Below are 20,078 nucleotides of genomic sequence, written 5' to 3' on the forward strand. Positions count from 1 at the left end.
GACAGATCCCATTTCCTAACATTCTCAAAATCCACAAGTTACTACAGGTAACTGAGAACGTGTCCATTTTTATGTTATTATTTCAACTAGGATTTTAACATTAGCGCTAAGTATAATTTTTAAAAGTTTGTTTTCAGAAGTTTCTTAGTAAAACAGCTAACATTTTACGAATCTTAATTTAGAACAATCCTGTATTTTCATAACATAATTATGTAACCTTGTCATTTTAAATTCAATTTCTAAAATCTCCCCAATTTTAGAGGAAAAGTGCGAACTATTCAAAATAAGGTAAAATAACTTTTTTTAAACTGATTTTTTTTCACTATTATTCATTTTATTAATATAAATATTTTTTTCTTTTGTTTGGCTTTTATTTATTATTTTAATTTTATTTTTAAACTTTACAATATTGTATTGGTTTTGCCAAATATCGAAATGAATCCACCGCAGGTATACATGTGTTCCCCATCCTGAACCCTCCTCCCTCCTCCCTCCCCATACCATCCCTCTGGGTCATCCCGCTGCACCAGCCCCAAGCATCCAGTATCGTGCATCAAACCTGGACTGGCGACTCATTTCATACATGATAGTATACATGTTAAACTGATTTTTTAAATGACCATGTGTCAAATTTCATCAACATGAATTCTGAAACACTACTCACATTTTAGATTGCACATCAGGGAATATAAATCTTACATTAACAAATTGTGATCTTTCTAGACATGAAAATGCAAACTATCTAAAAGATGAAAATAATATGTCAAAAGAAAAAAATTTCACTAAAACCAAATTCTTAACTGAATAGATTAACCTTCTCAGTAAAATGTAAAATTACCTGTAATATACCCATCTAACAAATGAATTTGAGGTTTTCTGCACCACTTTGTCCCTCTAACCAAGTCTCTCAATAAGGCTTGCTTCCAGCAGACAGTTCAGAGTCCAAAGCCATTTTCCAGGTTAAAATGCAAAATCACCAAGTACTAATGACCACAAGCATAAGAACCATTTTTATAGCTAGAAGCAGGTTCAGGTAGAGATATCTGTTACACTTCGTGGGTCACAGAAACTCTGAGAATCTCACAAAATTAAATGCAGGTATTCTGTCTGACGTGAGGAGTGGAGGTGCTGCTGCCGGGGGAAGGAACAGGACGGCGGTGTTCTGTGACGCCCAGGCAGACCCGTGCAGTCAAGGGCCCACCAAACCTTCACACACCCCTCCAGACAGCCACACTGCTAAAAAAAAAAAAAAAACAAAACTCTTTTCCAGAAATACATCTATTGCAAAAACTCTGTTCTCTTTCTCTTTCTCCAAAAATCTAAAATGTGAGTTCACCAATACAGAAAATTATTCTACCAACAGCAATGCCACTCAGGACATGTGAATCCTGCAACACGTCTGGGGCAGTCAGCACACGTGTGTGGGTGACTGTCATGTGAGTGCACCCACATGCATAAAGATTCTCTCGCCCTGATTTCAAGACGTTAGAGAAAACCAGTCAGCCTCCACCAGACAACTCTTGCCCTCACTTCCCTTAAACCGAAGCTCACTTGTTGAGGGAGGTCACAGGCATCCGGCTACTTCATTAGTCTTCCAGTACAGTCTATATAGATACTGTACTATCTATTTATCTATATACAGATACACTACATCTAGTACAGTCTACATAGGATAGATCTACTAGTCTTCCAGTACAGTCATACCCAACACTTACACATCGAAATGCCTATTTTATTACAAGTCCAGTTTCTTCTCCTGTATGCTATAGTTAGGGCATATATTAAGATTTTCACTATGTACATTGGTAGTTGTAATTCATACATGAATTTCATCTCAGAATACAATACTGGGCACTACAAAATATAAAATGTTAAAATGGGATACTGTGTCAAATAAGGTTAAAAACTACTGCATTCTATCAACACTCTCCAGCTTTACTAATAATACCCTGTGTTTTAAACACCCAGTGCTTAGGTGTTTAAACTGTTAAGAAAAACATGCAAATGGTCACCGTAAAAAAGAGTAGTTAGCTGTGCAGGGAGAGGAGGAGGGCTCTGCTGAAGCCGAGTTCCATTTCTGAGCCTGGGCCGTGACTGCACAGCTCCTGACTCTCTGATAATTCTATCAACTGCACATGGTTTTTCTTTTATGAAAAACAGTACATTTTTTTTTTTAAGAAAAGATGACTCTTGGTATAACCTTAAAAAAAAACTGAAAAAAACCTGTGAAAAGCACTTCTGATGAAAAAGTGAAACATTTGAAGCAAACTACATAGGAAATAAACACCCATGTTTTGAGGATTTCTAAAACAATCCCTATAATTGAGAGAAATCCAGCCATGTGTCCAACATAAATGCTTAGTTTAACATTTAGAAACACAATTACTACAACAGTCCATTTAAGATTACTTGGTAGTAAACTAATCACCAACCACAGATACCATCTGGTATTCCCTACTTGAGAGATGAAATTTCACTGTTTACACATAAAAATATTCCACATAAAACAAAATTCCACACAATACAGATTACATTTAAACTCTCTTACTGAAAAGAAACTAAACAAAAATTAATTTTATTAAAAGTCTACCTTTTCACCACACAGGCTGCCCTTCTCTCCTCCCCTCTCAAGCAGCCAGGCCACTTGGGGTTACCAGGTACTCCGCCCTAACTCTACCAGTTACCATTCCCTGTAAACCAGCACCCTAGCCTCAGCCCCAAACTGACAGAAATGTAACATACTTCAATGTGGGCTCAGTGTTAAAAAGCCTGGAAAAACCTGTACCCTCAGACTTCAGAAATGTAGGAAAAGCTTAGGGCCACTCACCTGGAAGGCTGTCCATAGGGAGACCGGCCTGACTCCTTTACATAAAAATGTATTCCAGGCACGAAACACTGGCTATCTAAAATTTAGAGCAATGATTTCCTTTTAAATAGTTCTCCAAACCATCCAATCTTAAAAGGAACCCAATTAAGCTAAAAACAACTAAAAGCAGAACCACTCTGACTAAACAATCTTTAAAATGGTTATCATCTGTCCATATTTTGATGTAAATTGCTGTTAAAAGTTTTCTTTAAATGCCAGGCTTTGTTTAGTTACAAAGAAAACTGACTGGGGGGGGCGGGGGGAGGAGAGAGAATAGTTGCCTTTTCTCCCAGCGTTCTGAAGAATTTCAGAAAAATCAAAATAACTCAACTGTGAATGTCCTATATGCGTAACCTAGACTCTACAACTGACACCTGCTGTTACTGTAAGACCTAGCAACCTACCTAGCCATCTGTGTCCATCCACCTTATCTTCCTGCATTCCAAGGTTCTGAAAACTCCTGAACACCTCATCATGTAGACCAACTTGAGTTCAACAGTATCTGCTTACTGAGAAGAGAATCAAATGTTATTTCAGGATTCGTGGTCCTGAATACAGCATGAAGCATTACAGAAATAGAAAAGGTCTCTGGGATGCGGCTCCAGAATAAACAGCTGTGTGCAAGAATGGTACCCTGCGAAGGCTGTGGCATCCTTTAGACCAGGAACTCAGAGGCCTGCTGACAGACCAGTCTCCATGGGTCCTGGTATTTCTGCAGCTTGGCCAGTGCAGGCCCTGGGGGCTTTCACACAGTCTTTCCAAGGATGTATGTACAGCAGAGACAACAGCCCTGGAAGACAGTAAGTACCTCCTCCTGGAGAGAGCAGGCTTCTCTACCATCCAGCGTGATAAAATTCAGGTCTTCCTCTGGAAAAAGGTCAGGCAGGTTTCTGTGCAGCCCATCATGAAAGATTCAGGGCCCTAGGCTCAAAGTTTCCCAGCTATGACACAAAGCCACCACGTGGGCAGCACCCGCCTACACTGAAGCCGTGTGTGTCACCCCGTGGAATGAAGGGCAAAGGAAACCAACACAGCTATGAAGACGCTGCCTGTAGTGCTGCCCTGACCATCACACACCCTGGTCCCTAAGCCCAGGGGTCCCATGCCTTCCACAGCACCCACAGCACCGAAGCGGACTCAACGTCCTGAAGGGGTCACAGCAGCTTTCACAATCTAGCCTTTACTGGACGCCCACCAAGTATCAAGAACTCTGCATGAATTATGTCATCTAACCCTAATAACAAGCCATGAGGCTGATACTTTTATTACTTATTATTCTCATTTTACAGATGAGTCAACTGTGACTCAGTATAAGAACACTTGTCCAAGGTCAGACAAGCACAGAACCGTGCAAGTGGGAAGTCAAAGCAGGTTTGTCTCCAGGGCCTGAATTCTCATAAATTCTCTATATATTCTATGTGAACTACCTGGCTGTATTTATTTCCTAATTCATAAGCCATTCTAGGCTGACTTCTGCAGCATTAAGGCATGAAACTGCAGTCAAATCAGTAATACAGGAAAAAGATTTTTAATGGTTACTGTATTTCCCTTGGTTCCACAGGAAAAACATTTCCAGAAATGTTTCCACCAAGAAAACAGTTTTTCTCTTTTATACCATAGAATGCCCTAAAACATAAAGCTACCTAATTTTATTTACCTTTACTCCATTTTCCCCAAAACATACTGAAATCTCAGACCTGAGAGAATGTGAGCTCTGTGAAGACTGGTCTCATGTGCAGCTTGCCCCCAGCTGCTAGGACAATCCCTGGCACAGCAGGTACTAAATAAATGTCATCATAGAAGCATTAGTGTAAAAACAAACAGAGGACTACTTCAGGAAACAAAATGAATCAATTCAAGATGGTTTATAGTTATTAAAATATTAAACATACCTTTTTATAAGGTTTCATTACTACAAAAGTATGGACGCAAGATTAATACAAAAGCCAAACTTCACTATTTGATTTAAATACACCACCCTTATGGCAGAGAGTGAAGAACTGAAGAGCCTCTTGATGAAAGTGAAAGAGAAGAGTGAAAAAGTTGGCTTAAAACTCAACATTCAGAAAACTAAGATCATGGCATCCGGTCCCATCACTTCATGGCAAATAGATGGGGAAACAATGGAAACAGTGACAGACTTTATTTTCTTGGGCTCCAAAATCACTGCAGATGGTGACTGCAGCCATGAAATTAAAAGACCCTTGCTCCTTGGAAGAAAAGCTATGACCAACCTAAACAGCATATTAAAAAGCAGAGACATTACTTTGCCAACAAAGGTCCGTCTAGGCAAAGCTACGGTTTTTCCAGCAGTCATGTATGCATATGAGTTGGACTATAAAGAGAGCTGAGGGCTGAAGAATTTATGAACTGTGGTGTTGGAGAAGACTCTTGAGAGTCCCCTGGATTGCAAGGAGATCCAACCAGACAATCCCAAAGGAAATTAGTCCTGAATATTCACTGAAGGACTGATGCTGAAGCTAAAACTCCAATACTTTGGCCACCTGATGGGAAGAACTGACTCACTGGAAAAGACCCTGATGCTGGGAAAGACCGAAGGCAGGAGCAGAAGGGGACAACAGAGGATGAGATGGTTGGATAGAATCACCGACTCAATGGACATGAGTTTGAGTAAGCTCCAGGAGTTGGTGATGGACAGGGAGGCCTGGCGTGCTGCAGTCCATGGGGTCACAAAGAGTCGGACACAATTGAGTGACTGAACTGAACTATTTCTTTGATTTGAACTATATCTTTGATTGCTTAAACTGTTTCACTGCCCTCGTTTATCCATATTACATAATCAGCAAAAAAATTTCAGAATTCATCATGAAAAATCTCCAAAATCCACTTAAGGTAGTAGTGTGTGGTCATTTCTAGGGGCTTGGAGTCAGGGTTACAAGTGACCAGCAGGCAGGAACCATGTCCTTTCTTTACCTGGCAGCTCTTTCAGCTAACTTAGCAGTGTTCTGAGCACACAGTCAAGTACTCACCCATCACCTGCCAGTGAAGAAGCATGGGCACCATGCAGTCAAAGCACTGACTCTCATCCTCCCTGTGGGAGGCGGGGCGGCGGGGGCGGGGGGTGCCCTTGAGCAAATCGTGTCACTTCTCCAGCACAGCGTAACCCCCACTCCAGCTCAGCAGGCAAAACCATCTCCAATTCCTAAACTCCTCTCAGTCCTAAAACTACATGACATTTGGGAACAACTTTACTGCCTTAATTAGAAAACACCTACTACTCCAGGGAAGCAGGGCAGATAATCCAATCTCAGATGATCACGGCTTTACTGACATTCAGCATAAAGCTACTAAACATTTTAGGAGTACTCTTTCTGACCTTCTGACGCACAGACTGCTCACTCTGACCTAAACAATCTTTGTGACAGAGAATACACAACTGCACTGTATTCACCAAGAAATGAAACAATTTGATTTGTAACATTTTTATATAAATTTTATGTTCTTCCACTGTGCAACATTATAAAGAAAAATCATGTACACACACATAAAATTTAATGCTTGCAATTAAAATTAAACATTAAATGTGGAGGCTGCTTAAGTGAACACCTTCATTAAAACAGAAATAAATGCTTCATATCTGAAGAGTTTAGACTACTTTTTAAAACCTAGGTTGGCAGGATAGGAAAGAATAAAAGAGAAATGGATACTTTGGGGAGAACTTGAAATAAATGTTTTTGAGCACCACTTATAAATCTAAAGCTCTTGTTAGACTAGAAGCAAAATAGTTATGAAAAAATTATCAACAATACTATAAATTTTACGGAGAAGGCAATGGCACCCCACTCCAGTACTCTTGCCTAGAAAATCGCATGGACAGAGGAGCCTGGTAGGCTGCAGTCCATGGGGTCCCTAAGAGTCAGACGTGACTCAGCAACTTCACTTTCACGCATTGGAGAAGGAAATGGCAACCCACTCCAGTGTTCTTGCCTGGAGAATCCCAGGGACGGGGGAGCCTGGTGGGCTGCCGTCTATGGGTCACACCGAGTCGGACACGACTGAAGCGACTTAGCAGCAGCAGCAACAGGTGTTATAGGTGGTAGGATTGAGAATCTGCTTTATCCTGTTCTATACTTTCTCAATTTTCGACATTAAGCACTGATTTTACAATCAGAAGGGATTTTTAAACATGGATTCATATTAGCTTAATTTATTCATAAAAGCTTTTATTTTTAAAGTCAGGGTAGGGGTACTAAGAAGATACAAAAAAGCTATCTTTGGAAGATGTGGTTATTGAGATGTTTGGCAGTGGGAACCGTACTCAGAAAACAAAACCAAGGAATTCATCTTCCCCTATAAGCTATAAAAGTAAAATCTGTTCACAGAGAAAACAAACAGAAAACACACACTGTGATGCAAAGGTACTCTATCCCTTCAAAGGTGTACCAGTCACTCCAATTTATGTCAGATTATCCAAGCACCAAAACAAAATATACGTGTATAAATATATATATGGAAATATATAACTACAAAATAAAAGGCTGTCAAAATGCAGCCCATAAGAAACCTGTCAAATTATACTGCAAACTAGTACTTTAAAGTCCTCTCATATTAACACTGCCTGGAAACTCCCATGGATGGAGAAGCCTGGTGGGCTGCAGTCCATGGGGTCACTAAGAGTCGGACACAACAGAGCAACTTCACTTTCACTTTTCACTTTCATGCACTGGAGAAGGAAATGGCAACCCACTCCAGCATTCTTGCGTGGAGAATCCCAGGGACGGCGGAGCCTGGTGGGCTGCCGTCTATGGGGTAGCACAGAGTCGGACACGACTGATGTGACTTAGCAGCATATTAATAATTCTTTAACATATCTATTTTTTAAAATGGCAACTGAATTCAATCATATCCTTTAAAAGTTGAAATACAAATAATTAAACATCTCATTAATTTAAACATGAATTTTGAAATCAGTACCAGATGTTGGCAGTAACTCTACCACAGTTAACATCCCAAATGCCAGAGAAAAGCAGCTAAGCAAACTACAGCATATTAATAACACAGCATCAAAGATGGCAGCTATAAAAATTTAAGACGTTGGTGGAGATTATTTGTGTAAAGTGAAACGTCACAGTCATCAAGCTGAACATATTCTCATAAGTTTTGTAGTCTAAATATATTTAAGCAAGGAGTTTTACTAGGAAGAATACAATCACATTAAGAGTTGATTCTAAAGATCTACTCAATCTATGGCACAGGAAATAAAGTACAGCTGGCCTCACAAAAGGCTACTTTCAAGAGGAACTGCTACCTGGATCCACAAGCTCTCTGTCATCTGCTCTCCCCTTCCTCTCAGCTAGCTGCTTCTGCTTGCACAGGGCCCACTGCAGCCACTGTTTCCAACCCTCTGCGACCTCAAAAGTCTTTAAAGAGGAGACATCAAAACATTGACTGTCAGCCATCCATACATACACGGTCCAGCCTGGGGGAGATGCCCACCACAAGACCAATGAGTCCAGTAGTCTGGACATAGAGGGAGGGCTCCTGTGAGCGTCCACACTGCTCTTAAATACAGTCTGTGGGCAGGGCCGATTCTCTGAGAAACAAACACCCTCGACAATCGACCATGCTTCTCACCAGGGACCACCAACTGATGCTGACAGTAGGAGTTCAATTTGTCACCTGTCACAGGACAGTTATAATTTATAAATTAGATCCACTTTCAAACAAACATGGTTTTCTACTTCTCTTCATATGCCTTAATTTTAACTGTTACTGGATGGTTACAGATTTGTTTTCTACTGACCTTACATAGGCACCTCATTGTAGGACAATTGAAACTTTTGATATAATCTCCCAAAGTATCAAGTCTAATAACAAAATAATTTTTTCTCTTACTATGAAGAGCATTGAATGTTCATGCAGAAATCTTGAAAAATACAGAAAAGTAAAAACAAAAGCATCCTAAAGTAGACCTAAGGACTGCTGACATCCTTTTCTTTCTGATCTTTTTCCTCACACATATTACCATAAATGCACTCATATTTATGCAACTTCTCACGGGTGGGATAAGGCTGTCATCACCAATCAACTTAACATCACTAGAAGGGGGACAAGCAGCCATTATCACCTGATGTGACACAATTCTATCTATGAAGTATCTGTACCAAAAAAAAACCTGAAACCTGAATCTTTAAGCCCTTAAATCCAACTCCAAACTTACAGGAAATACATACCAGAAATATCACAAGTCTGGGGCACTCCACTGGACACCGACGGGGTCTTTTCAACAAGTGAACGGTGTGATACAAAGCAGGTGAACGAGGCACTGCCAAAGATTAGGACGACCTGATACCCAGCAACCAAAAATCAGCACTATGGCAAGATTTCAACAGACCAGACATCAGATTACTGAAAAATTACTTTTGGTTTTATGAAGTGACAATGGTGTCATGATTATGTAAAGAAAAAACCTTTTTTATTAGAAATGTAAGCTCAAATACTCAGGCTTGAGATGTTATGATAGCCAGAATTTGTTTAAAATACTGCAGTACTCCTACTCTCCCCAAAACAGTAAAATACTAATAATCATTAAACTTACTATTATATGAAGCTATTAAGAGTATAGAGGTTCATTAAGTTATACAAAGTTTTTTATGAATGTTTTTAAAGTTTTCATAAGGAATTTTAGAGTAATTTGTGTCATATTTTAAGCATAATAAACCCAGTAAACAAGCATTTGCAAAAATAACTAACCCTCCCCTTTACATTTAATTTTTCTTAATCAAGAAATTTTCTTTAGTGGTCACACAATATTACATTTTGTGGTCTGTAAAGTTTAATAAACTGGCAAATATTATTTTCTTTTAAACCAATTTTTTATTAAGGAAAGCACGATCCATGCTATATTAACTACTATATCCTCTGAAAGACAGGAGTTCACTGCAGGGTCAGTAAAGATAACAGAAGCAACAAGAAAAAGAGTTAGCAAGCGCCTCTGAAAGCAATGATAAAGGGGTCCTTGCTACAAGACTCGCCTCACAGCCCGTCTCCACATGGTTAAGGAACATTTTATTGAAAGGAAAAGTAACAGGTAACTATTACAATATAGAAAACAAGAACAAAATTACCAATACTAACAATCACAAAATACCAAACTCAGAAGAACCTAATCAAGGTCTCCCAATTCTTATGTTCTTCCATTTCATAGAAGAATTGTGTTTCCGTTTTGCACTCAACCATCCCATGCATTCACAAACCTTTACAGCCAGACCATCACCGAGAAATCACCCACCCCTGCTTCTCACTTCACAAATGAAAAAAGCCAAGCACAGTAGTCAGCTCTTAACAAAATACCCTCTTCTGGAACTAAAAAGCTCTGAAAACACTACCTGCAAAGGCAAGACGAAGCATCTACTGAAAGACACAAGGCCAAAACCATGACAATTAGAGGACAGAGAGATGGTCTGAGTCTTATTAACGCGATCAACACTGACTGGGCAATCACCCCAGGCCAGATCTTGTTATCATGGATATAAAAATAAATGGGCATATCCTCAAGCGCTTCACAAACAGCTTGTGAGAGAAAAGTATGTAAACATCAGTACTGTGCCATGTGGTGAGTGCGGTAATTGCCAGTGAGCAGCACCGAGGACAGGGTCAAGAAAACGGCAGTGGCCCGGGTCCTGGAGAGCCAGAGATGGCACCATAGGTAGGGCTCCTGCAGGGGAGACAGCCCTCCGGCCAGGACGGGACGACATTCGGAAAAGAGCATGCAAAGGCCTGCAGCACTGACAGCGTCTGGAGAAACCGCTGCATGCAAGCAAAGCTACAGCAGAGGTGAACTGAAGAGGCAGGCGCGGATCTGGGCTCCAGTAAGTGCGTAACAGGAAAATGCTGCAGGTTCTTCAACCACGGAAGCAATGGGATCCGGTGTGCACTTTTCACAGGGTAGTTCTTTCAGCATCCCTGAGGACGACAGGCTGGAGGAAGTGGGACACAAGGAGAAAGGGACCAGCCTGCTAACCGGTAGAGGAAAGAGAATCACCTGAAGCAAAGAAACGAGCCAAATCCAGATCCCTCCCGAGTCAGGCACGTGGACCCCAAATGCCCATGGGTTCCCTCCTCAAGTCCAGCTGGAGGACCTAAATGCAGCTACCCTATCTGAGGAGGTCAGGACCTTCCCGCAGGTGCTCTCCCAGGCCCCTGAATTCTGCCAGCATCTGCCAGCTCCCCTCTCCAGCTGTGCAGCCAGAGACCACAGCACTGTCCGGACACTCTCCCGCCGTGCACACACCCAAGAGACCCCCCTCAAACGTCTCACCATCCCCACCACTGCCCTTCCAGCAGTCAGCACCTGCATGGACGGCAGCCACAGCGTGGGTCATCTCTCGCTCCCTCCAACACAAGTCCACGCTATGACCAGATTACAACACTCCTGTCAACACAAACGCGGTGTCAGCCCACTACCTCCACACCTCTATCTTCTCCCCACTGAAGATCAACAGTGGGTCACGATAAAAACAGAACTACTAAGCCAACACCCATGCATCCTGGCTGACCCAGCGACTGGGGTACTGACCCCGCAGCCTTGTAAACACAGGAGAGGTTATTTAACACGTCGAACACCACACCCTCCTGCCTCAGAACCCTTGCACCTGCCACTCCAGGAGTGTGCTCCTTTCCTCTTCACCCAGATAACTTCCACTCATTCTTGGAATCTTAGTCAACCTGTAGCAGCCTTCCTCGACCACATCAAAGACCCCTATGCCACGTTCTCACAGCACCAGACTCATCAAAGCTAATCTGTCTTCTGATGATCTGATTAGCTTCTACCGCTCCCATGACCATCACCTCATAAAAATAAAGATTCTTTTACTCAAAACTGTAGTTCCAACACTTATTCAATGTGCATCACATATAGTAGAAACTCAACTCTTTCTTATATAGCTGAATGAATTAAAACAAATGAATTGAGAAACTGAGCTGCATTTAACAGGAGAGATTCAAAAGTTATCTCTGGGATGCAAAAATATAAACTTTAATTATTAGATGTGCACAGCATTTCTGGAATGAGTAATCAAGATGCCACAAAAAAGAAATTAACAACATAGGAAAAGGAGTAGGCGTGCACATAAAAAGCACAGTTCAGAATATGCAGAGTTTGAGATGTCTGTTCATGTGTGCTGAGTCGAGGCCTACTCATTGTGACCCCATGGACTGCAGCCCGCCAGGCTCCCCGTCCCTGGGATTCTCCACGTAAGAATACTGGAGTGGGTTGCCATTTCCTTCTCCAATGCATGAAAGTGAAAAGTGAAAGTGAAGTCACTCAGTCGTGTCCGACTCTTCACGACCCCATGGACTGCCACCTACCAGGCTCCTCCATCCATGGGATTTGCCACGCAAGAGGACTGGAGTGGGGTGCCATTGCCTTCTCCAAGGGAGCCACCTGCTGCTGCTGCTGCTAAGTCGCTTCAGTCGTGTCCGACTCTGTGCGACCCCATAGACGGCAGCCCATCAGGGTCCCCCGTCCCTGGGATTCTCCAGGCAAGAACACTGGAGTGGGTTGCCATTTCCTTCTCCAATGCATGAAAGTGAAAAGTGAAAGTGAAGTCACTCAGTCGTGTCCGACTCTTCACGACCCCATGGACTGCAGCCTACCAGGCTCCTCCATCCGTGGGATTTTCCAGGCAAGAGGACTGGAGTGGGGTGCCATTGCCTTCTCCAGGGAGCCACCTGAGCAACATTCAAATCCAGGATAATCAAGAAGTAATCAGTATGAGGTAAAGAACCCACCTGCCAACGGAGGAGACAGAAAAGAGGCACAGGCTCGACCCCTGGGTTGGGGAGATCTCCTGGAGGGGAACATGGCGACCCACTCCAGCATTCTTGCCTGGAGAATTCCATGGACAGAGGAGTGTGGTGGGCTACAGTCCATAAGGTCGCAAAGAGTCAGACATGACTGAAGCAACTTAGCATGCATGAACCCCATCAGTATGGACTCCAAAGCGGATCCCGCCTCCACTGGCGACATGAGGAACTTCCCAACCTAGGATCAAACCCATGCCCCCTGCAGTCAAAGCACAGTCTTAACCACTGTACCACTGAGGAATCACCCAAAGCTGATTTTAACTCTGAACTCAACACAGATTTGGGTGTATAGCAATGTGTGAAAAGAGCATGGAGGAGACAGAGAAGCCCTCAAAACAAGGAAGACTGAACAAGACAAGTTCAGAGTGAGATAAAATTGAAACCAAATCAGAATCTCAAAAACACGAGCATTTAAGAAAAAGGAGGTCACAAATGAGACAGCAAAGACGAAGGCTGGAGGACAACTGTGTCACAGGAGTCAGAAGAATCCAGTTATTAAAAAGCGAGCTGTCAACACTGGGAAGTGCCAAAGACACGTCCAGGGAGAGAGAGAGCACCGTGGTCACCACAGTGGCCATCAGAAGAGACCCGGAACTCCAACTGCTTTTCCAAGAAGCCTGACCGCAAAGGAAACAAAGCCCAGGAGACATGAGAGCCTCAGGGAGCTGGGAGTCAAGGAAGTACAATATCTTGCTGGTTTGTTTGTTTTTAAAAGGGAAGACTTAGGTGTATGTGTTCTTATGTTTAAAGGAAGAAGCCAGTGGTTGAAAACGTCGACAGAGAAAATACCTGCTGGAACAGGGTCTGAGTCATAAGCCATCTCTACCTTAACCAGCAAAACCAACAAGCTTGGACATGAGAAGGGCTCCACCCTCTCGGGGAAGTGTGGACGTGTGCCGACGAACAGGTGCTACAAGAGGGGACAGCACATCCCAGAGGGCGTGTATGCCACACTTAAAGAGTTATGCTCTCACCCAGAGGGCAGTCGAGAGCTCCCTGAAAACGGTTAAGGAAGATATGACACCCATGTCCAGGGTGTGGGGAATCAGGCCAGGGGTCTGATGTAGCCACTGTGAAACGCGAGTGAGCTGAAACGCCTGCAACAGTGCCACACACCCTCCAGGAGGAGGCGTGTTCCCCATCCTCCCTTGGGTCTCTTCTTCCCGATGTGCTGCTATCCAAAGATGCTTTGTCTGAACATCACTGGTCCCTGGTTGCTCAGAGCGCTTAGTTTTCTTTACTGATGCTATTACTATGGGCCACCTTCGACACAATGATTTTGGTCTATTTTCCTTTCTCCGATCATGGCCAGGAAGAATATATTCACAACTTATTTCAGCACTTTCTAAACTTTCTTCTCCAAACTTTCCTCCAAAATGAACAGGCTGGAAAAATAAAATGTTGTATAATACAAAGGAAAAAATTTTACAAGAGTAAACAAACACTTTAAAGACCCCCCCAAAAAAAGCCTCACATGTAATGCAAAATTTCACACCTGAATTCTATGTCAAATTACTGCCAAAGCTTAAAAAACAGAGTTTTAAAATATCCACATCTTTTTCTTTACTAATGCAACAAAAAAACTTCAGAGTTCATGACATTATAAAAGTACTTTCATATAAACAACTGTATAAAACAAACTAGAATAAAATATTAATGTAGGAAATATATTAAACTGTTATTTGCTTCTCCAAAATTGTGCAAAGTGCCAATAATTCATAGCAAGATGACTTTATTATGCATGTAACAGAAAAATGCACCATACAATCTCAGAATGATTAAATGACTCATTCTTGGAGAAACTATCTTAATCAAATGTAAAGTTAAAATAATTCAAATAAATCTACCAGAAGATGACATTTTGCAAAAATATCCTTTAACAGACTTCTACTTCAACTAAAAACTGCAGATGATTTAAAGTAGAGTTGAAAGATTTTTTTCACACCATCATCAAAATTAGCATGAAGAGAATTGCTGATTTCAAATGAGTCTCCTCACTTAATGCTGAACTGGTCTTTGGAATACAGAGGTTTCCATCAACAACTTATTTACCTCTGACTAAAAGAGTAACTTTTAAGAAGGAAGGAATCAAATGACACCAAATGTAGCCTCCCAATTCGTCCTACCAGCTCTGCTTTCCCAATCCTCCCCATTCCCTACTCTTAAACAGAAGCACACAGCACACCCTAAGCACAAGCCAACCTTTTCTCACATCAGGAAAGGAGCAAACCATTCCCATGACCTGCCCTCCCGCTTCCCCAAATGAAAGCAAGCCAATAAAGGTGTCAGAGAAGACTCTTCACAGTCCCCTGGACTTCAAGCAGATCAAACCAGTCAATCCTAAAGAAAATCAACCCTGAATATCCATTGGAAGGACTGATGTTGATGCTGAAGCTCCAATACTTGGCCACCTGATGCGAAGAGCCAACTCACTGGAAAAGATTCTGATGTTGGGAAAAACTGAAGGCAAAAAGAAGGGGGTGGCAGAGGATGAGATGGTTAAATAGCATCACCCAACAATGGACATGAATCTGAGCAAATTCCGGGAGACAGTGCAGGACACTGGAGCCTGATGTGCTACAGTACAGTCCACGGGTCACAGTCATACAGGACTTTGCGACTGAACAACTCCTCCTAAAACAAGTGGGGAGGAAGGAAGAAGGGGCTTCTTTCCTCCTACTTGTTTTGCCTCTGTTACAGAATCTGCATGCCTCTTCCATCTGGAGGTTCAAGCACTAAGAAAAACATGTTTTACTCCTTAAACTACAAACTAACTGTGGTTCTTTTCTCTACCTTGCTTAGCACTGAATCCCCAAATATAAGCTGATGTTTGCTGAGTAAATTACTCATTGTTGAATACTCTTCATCAAATATAGAGATGGTACAAAGCTTTCAATAGTGTTTGCTAAGTAAATGGCCCAGTTGAATATGTGTCCCTATAAACTTTTCCATGAAATCCTTTTTTAAAAAAAGTCAACTAATGTCCAAACTTTAATAGGCCTTGTGAATTACTTTCATCCATAACACAAAAATCTGTTCTGTAATCATAGCTAGTAATTCTTCAATAACTAAAATAAGTATCTGGCAAGTCTTTGGGTCAGGGTTTTGGTTGTTCCTTTAACTTGCCTCTTTGCTATTATTAGCCTCTTACTACTGAAACGGTAAAGAATCCAAAGAAGATTAAGCCGGTAAAAAATTCACCTGCAATTCAAGAGACTTAAGAAACGGAGATTTGATTCCTGGGTGAGGAAGATCCCCTGGAGAAGGAAATGACAAAACACGCCAGTATTCCTGCCTGGAGAATCCCATGGACGAGCCTGGCAGGCAACAGTCCATGGAGTCAGCAAAGAGACGGAGACGACTGGGCCAGTAAGCATGTCATTGAAACATACCGAAACTTAGAGAACTCTGTGAACACTTCTTGACCTAAAACTAGTTTTAACGGCGTCCAGGTCCCTAATGGCAACACACACAGATTAACAAGGAGAAAACTTCCTCTGTAAAATCAGCCTCCCCTAAAATAACTGCAAAACACCTAAACTCTCAGAAGAACTACCTACCATAAAGGTTTACATTAAATTCTTTTATTCTCAGATAAGAGCTACAGAGTTAGGTATTACCTGAACTTTGGTATTCATGATTCCCCTAGGTGTTTTATTTCTCCCCTTTCGGCGAAAACTATGTAAACTCACGTTACGCCCATAAACTTGCTACAATAAAATGCACTTAAGAAGCCTCTCTAAATATTTCGTGGAGTCGTCTTAAAACCGAATTCTCACCTAACACGCGGCTCACTGACATTTCCATTCAAAGAAACTCGCAAATGTACTGAAGAGCTTGCAAAATACAGGCTTTATACACAACTCCTTTCACAGCGGCAGAATACAACATCTTAAAGCTCTAAAACTATTTAAAACGTGTCCTACGGAAACCAAGGTGTTTTCTTTCGCACTCTATTTCTTTCGGTTTGATTCTCTAAAGCACTGGAGCGGCCTCACAGTCCCAAGCCCGTGTGCTCGTGGGGCCCCGGGAATGAAGGCCGAGTCACGGGCTCCGCAAGCTCCCCGCGCCCGCAGCATCCCCAGCAAGAACCGCCCGAGTAGCTCCCGCGGCCCCCGGGTCCCCGCGCAGGTGACGCCCCGCGCAGGTGTCGCCCGGCGCGGAAGACGTCCAGCCGCCTCCGGCCCGCTGACGCAAAGCCCGGCCCACGCCCGCGCCAGACCGACGACCGCCCTGCCTGCCCCGCGTCCCCGGCCAGCCGCCCACGCCCGGACCCCGCCCCGGCCCTCGGGCCAAGGACGAGGCCGCCGCCGCAGCGAGGCGCCCGCGGGCCGCAAGATGGCGGCGGGAGGCGGGAGGGGCGCGCGCGCCCGCGCGGGCGGGGCCGGACCGGGCGCGGGCGGCGGGGGAGGGGGCCCACCGGGCGCGGCCACCACCCCCCGCCCGCCGCTCCCGCAGGCCGCCCCTGCCAACCTTTGAATTTGAGGTCTGTGGGCGGGTCGAGGACTAGGATCTGCTCGTGCTTCGCCATGGTCCCGGAGGCGGACGCCATCGGAGACAGCGCAGAGCGGGGGCGCGCCCGCGGCGGGTCGCTGGCTGCGGGCGGGGGGCGGCGGCGGCGCGGGTCGGCCCGGCTCGACACAGGGCCAGCGCTCGGCTCCCGAACCCGACACCCGCCGCTCTGTCGGCGACTCGCTGGACCGCTCGCCGGTCCGCAGCTCCGGGTCTCACAACTGACTCAACCCCACACCAGACGCCGCGGCCACGCGCACTGCGATCCTCGGCGCCCCACGTGACGCCTCTGCGTGCCTACGTGCGCGTCCCGGCGGCCGCGAGGCCTCGCGCCCGGCCCGCCCTCCACGCCGCCAGGCGCGACCGGCTGTTGCGCCTGCGCGTCCCTGGCCCGCCGCGCTCTGAGCCTAGGCCAGCTGTCAAGGGAGCGGGCGTGGACGGGGCGGAGCTCAGCTCCCTGGCACTGACGCGGCGCGCACCGCAGAGCGGGAGGGCGCAGTCCTCGGTCACGTTTAGCTGCAGTTACGAGACTGGACTGGAAAACCCGCTAAGGTAGCCCATCGACATCTCCCAAGCGGGAATGCCAAATAGCAGAAGTAGGAGCGAACAGGTTCGTGGACTACAACTCCCAGCATGCTGCGCGCGGGGCGGGGTCTCCAGCTGGACCGATCCTCTTGCGGCGCTGCGTGGTGCTTGCTGGGAGTTGTAGTAGCGGCTGAGCGCGGGCGGGAAGAAGGGTCGGTTGGAGGCTGGGGTGAGGCTTGCCAACTCTCATTTTGGTTCCCAAAGGATGTCTCATATGCCCTGAAAAAAGAAAAACAACTTTTGGAGACTGCCCCGAGGTTCCCCGGTTAGAAGTATAGAGGCTTCCCAGAGGAAAACATGCCAGGATCTGTTAGTATGCTCCCTCCCTAATTCTATCCATCCCTCCGTCGGTACAGCTGTGGTTCTCCAGTCCAAGCTCTCCGGCTTCCCGAATTCTCTTCTGGGATGCAAAAGCCCTTGAGGAAACACACCTCCTCTGTCGAGGACGCGTCGTTGGGGACCTGATGAGGCAAGCGTTATCAAACTGGAAATAAAAGTCAGTCTACAGCGTTTGTTCCTCTGTCTCTTGCTCAGTTTTGATTGATAACGATGAGCCCAAACCAAAACAGTTGTCACGTTCACATGTTGGCAGCGAATTCCATCTGCAGCATTAAGAAAGCCTGTAGTAAACTGAGCTGAAGGAGAAAAAATGCCAACAGCAGAGTTGCTGACCAGTCTTTAATGGATCTCCAGGGTAGTCGGGGACAGGAACATGAAACGAGTGTGCTGTAAATCAGCCGTCATGGTGCTGCTGGAATTCAAATCCCTGGGAAGCACCGCGAAACAACGCTCAGATTGATGCTGCCGCGGTGAAGGAGGAGCCCAGTTGGTCTAGAAAACAAACCAGACAAATGGGACAGTGGCCTAGCCGTGGACACAGAGTCCACGTCCTCACTGCAGTACAGGCATCGGAACCCACTTGGGAACAGCTCTCCGGAGTAGCTAACCTAGCATGCGCACCAGGCTGTAGGCTGTGCCCAAGGAGAGCAGTGTAGCTTCAGCAGGATGCCAGAGCTTAATTTGTTGGAAATGCGTGCGTCCTCAGTCCTGTCGACTCCCTGCGACCCCACGGACTCTAGCCCGCCAAGCCGCTCTGTCCAGGGGATTCTCCAGGCAAGAATACTGGAGTGGGTTGTCATTTTCTACTCCAGGGGGGTCTTCTGGACCCAGGGATGGAAACCATGTCACCTGCCTTGGCAGGCAGATTCTTTACCACGGAGCCAATTGTTTGAAAAGCATCTTCTAAATCTACCTATCCTTTGATTTTCTTCTATTCACAAAATTATTTTGAAATTTCAATTCTCTTTGAAGGAAAATACAGAAAATCTGTTCAAGAGGCTTTAAGATTTAAAAACAAAATAGTTGAAGTTGACAATCTCCCCATGGTATGTGGTACCATATATGTTTAGTCGTGAACTGACGACCCTTAAGCTATCACAAAGTCAAGTTCCTTTTCAGCTTGCTGCAGAACTCTAATCCATGGGTAAGTTAGCCTGGCCAACTGGCCCCTCCATGACTAGGTGAACACTTGTCTCCCAGCAAGCTGACTGGGAACCCCCGGTAGCAGACCCAGCAGGCTGAGGGCTTTGCCTGTTTCCCTGCTGTGAGGCAGGTTGGCGTATTCACCGCGAGTTCAGGAGGAAGCCGGAAATGGATATATTGCAGTTTCCACATCTGTATCATTCAGAAACCTCTGCCTATTTCAGTTATCACCTCTGCAATCAACTGATTTTCTCTTTGCAGTATAGCTTCAAAAATGGAATAGAGTCTAAACCCATAAGCATCTACATATCTGGTGGTCTAAGAATACATGAAGCTTCTTTGGAAGAATTCTTCTATTACTAGAGCACTGCTCTGTGAATGACTCAGAGTCCCCCTGAATCACCTACCCCTCATTCAACAGTGCACTGTTTAAGTGCTTTGTGCTTTGTTTTCATTTTTTAGTTTTTTTATGCCACACGGTGTGTGGGATCTTAGTTCCCTGACCAGAGATCGAACCACACCGCCTGCATTGAAAGCACACAGTCTTAACCACTGGACCACCAGAGAAGTCTTGTTTGTGCTTTGGTGTTTTTAAATACCTTTCTTCTTACACTTCGAAGAACTTTACAAACATCACATGCTACTCAGAACAACCTCATAACAATTGGCAAGTGTTACTTTTGTTGTTAAATATGGAAATGAAAACATAGGTGAGAGCATCTCATGTCAGTTAATAGACCTACACTGGAGAGGAGGAATTGCCCAGTTTTCTCTTCTGTGCATTTTCGCTCTTCCCAAAGCCACA

At 44.5% G+C, this 20,078-nt stretch overlaps 1 protein-coding gene and 1 long non-coding RNA gene across 6 annotated transcripts in view; both read right to left on the reverse strand.

The window, feature by feature from the left end:
* VAPA (VAMP associated protein A) overlaps positions 1–17,442 on the reverse strand; it is a 35,956-nt gene extending 18,514 nt beyond the window's left edge. The window contains exon 1 of one of the 5 annotated variants that reach the window (XM_006066258.3): positions 17,168–17,442. In XM_006066258.3, the coding sequence (XP_006066320.1) occupies positions 17,168–17,246 (79 nt within the window). In that variant the 5' untranslated portion in view covers positions 17,247–17,442. Of the gene's footprint in view, positions 1–10,215; positions 10,366–11,180; positions 11,756–16,473; positions 16,511–17,167 lie in introns of those variants that run through there. The other 4 variants (XM_006066259.3, XM_044934730.1, XM_044934729.1 and 1 more) reach the window with 4 other exon arrangements.
* On the reverse strand, positions 3,382–10,209 carry LOC123465294. The gene is made up of 3 exons (XR_006640475.1): positions 9,061–10,209; positions 5,857–6,052; positions 3,382–3,733 (listed from the first exon to the last, which is right to left on the reverse strand). It is a non-coding gene; the product is annotated as an uncharacterized LOC123465294 (long non-coding RNA).
* Positions 17,443–20,078: the final 2,636 nt, after the last annotated feature.

This window comes from Bubalus bubalis, chromosome 22, assembly GCF_019923935.1.
Source record: "Bubalus bubalis isolate 160015118507 breed Murrah chromosome 22, NDDB_SH_1, whole genome shotgun sequence".
Taxonomy (NCBI): domain Eukaryota; kingdom Metazoa; phylum Chordata; class Mammalia; order Artiodactyla; family Bovidae; genus Bubalus; species Bubalus bubalis.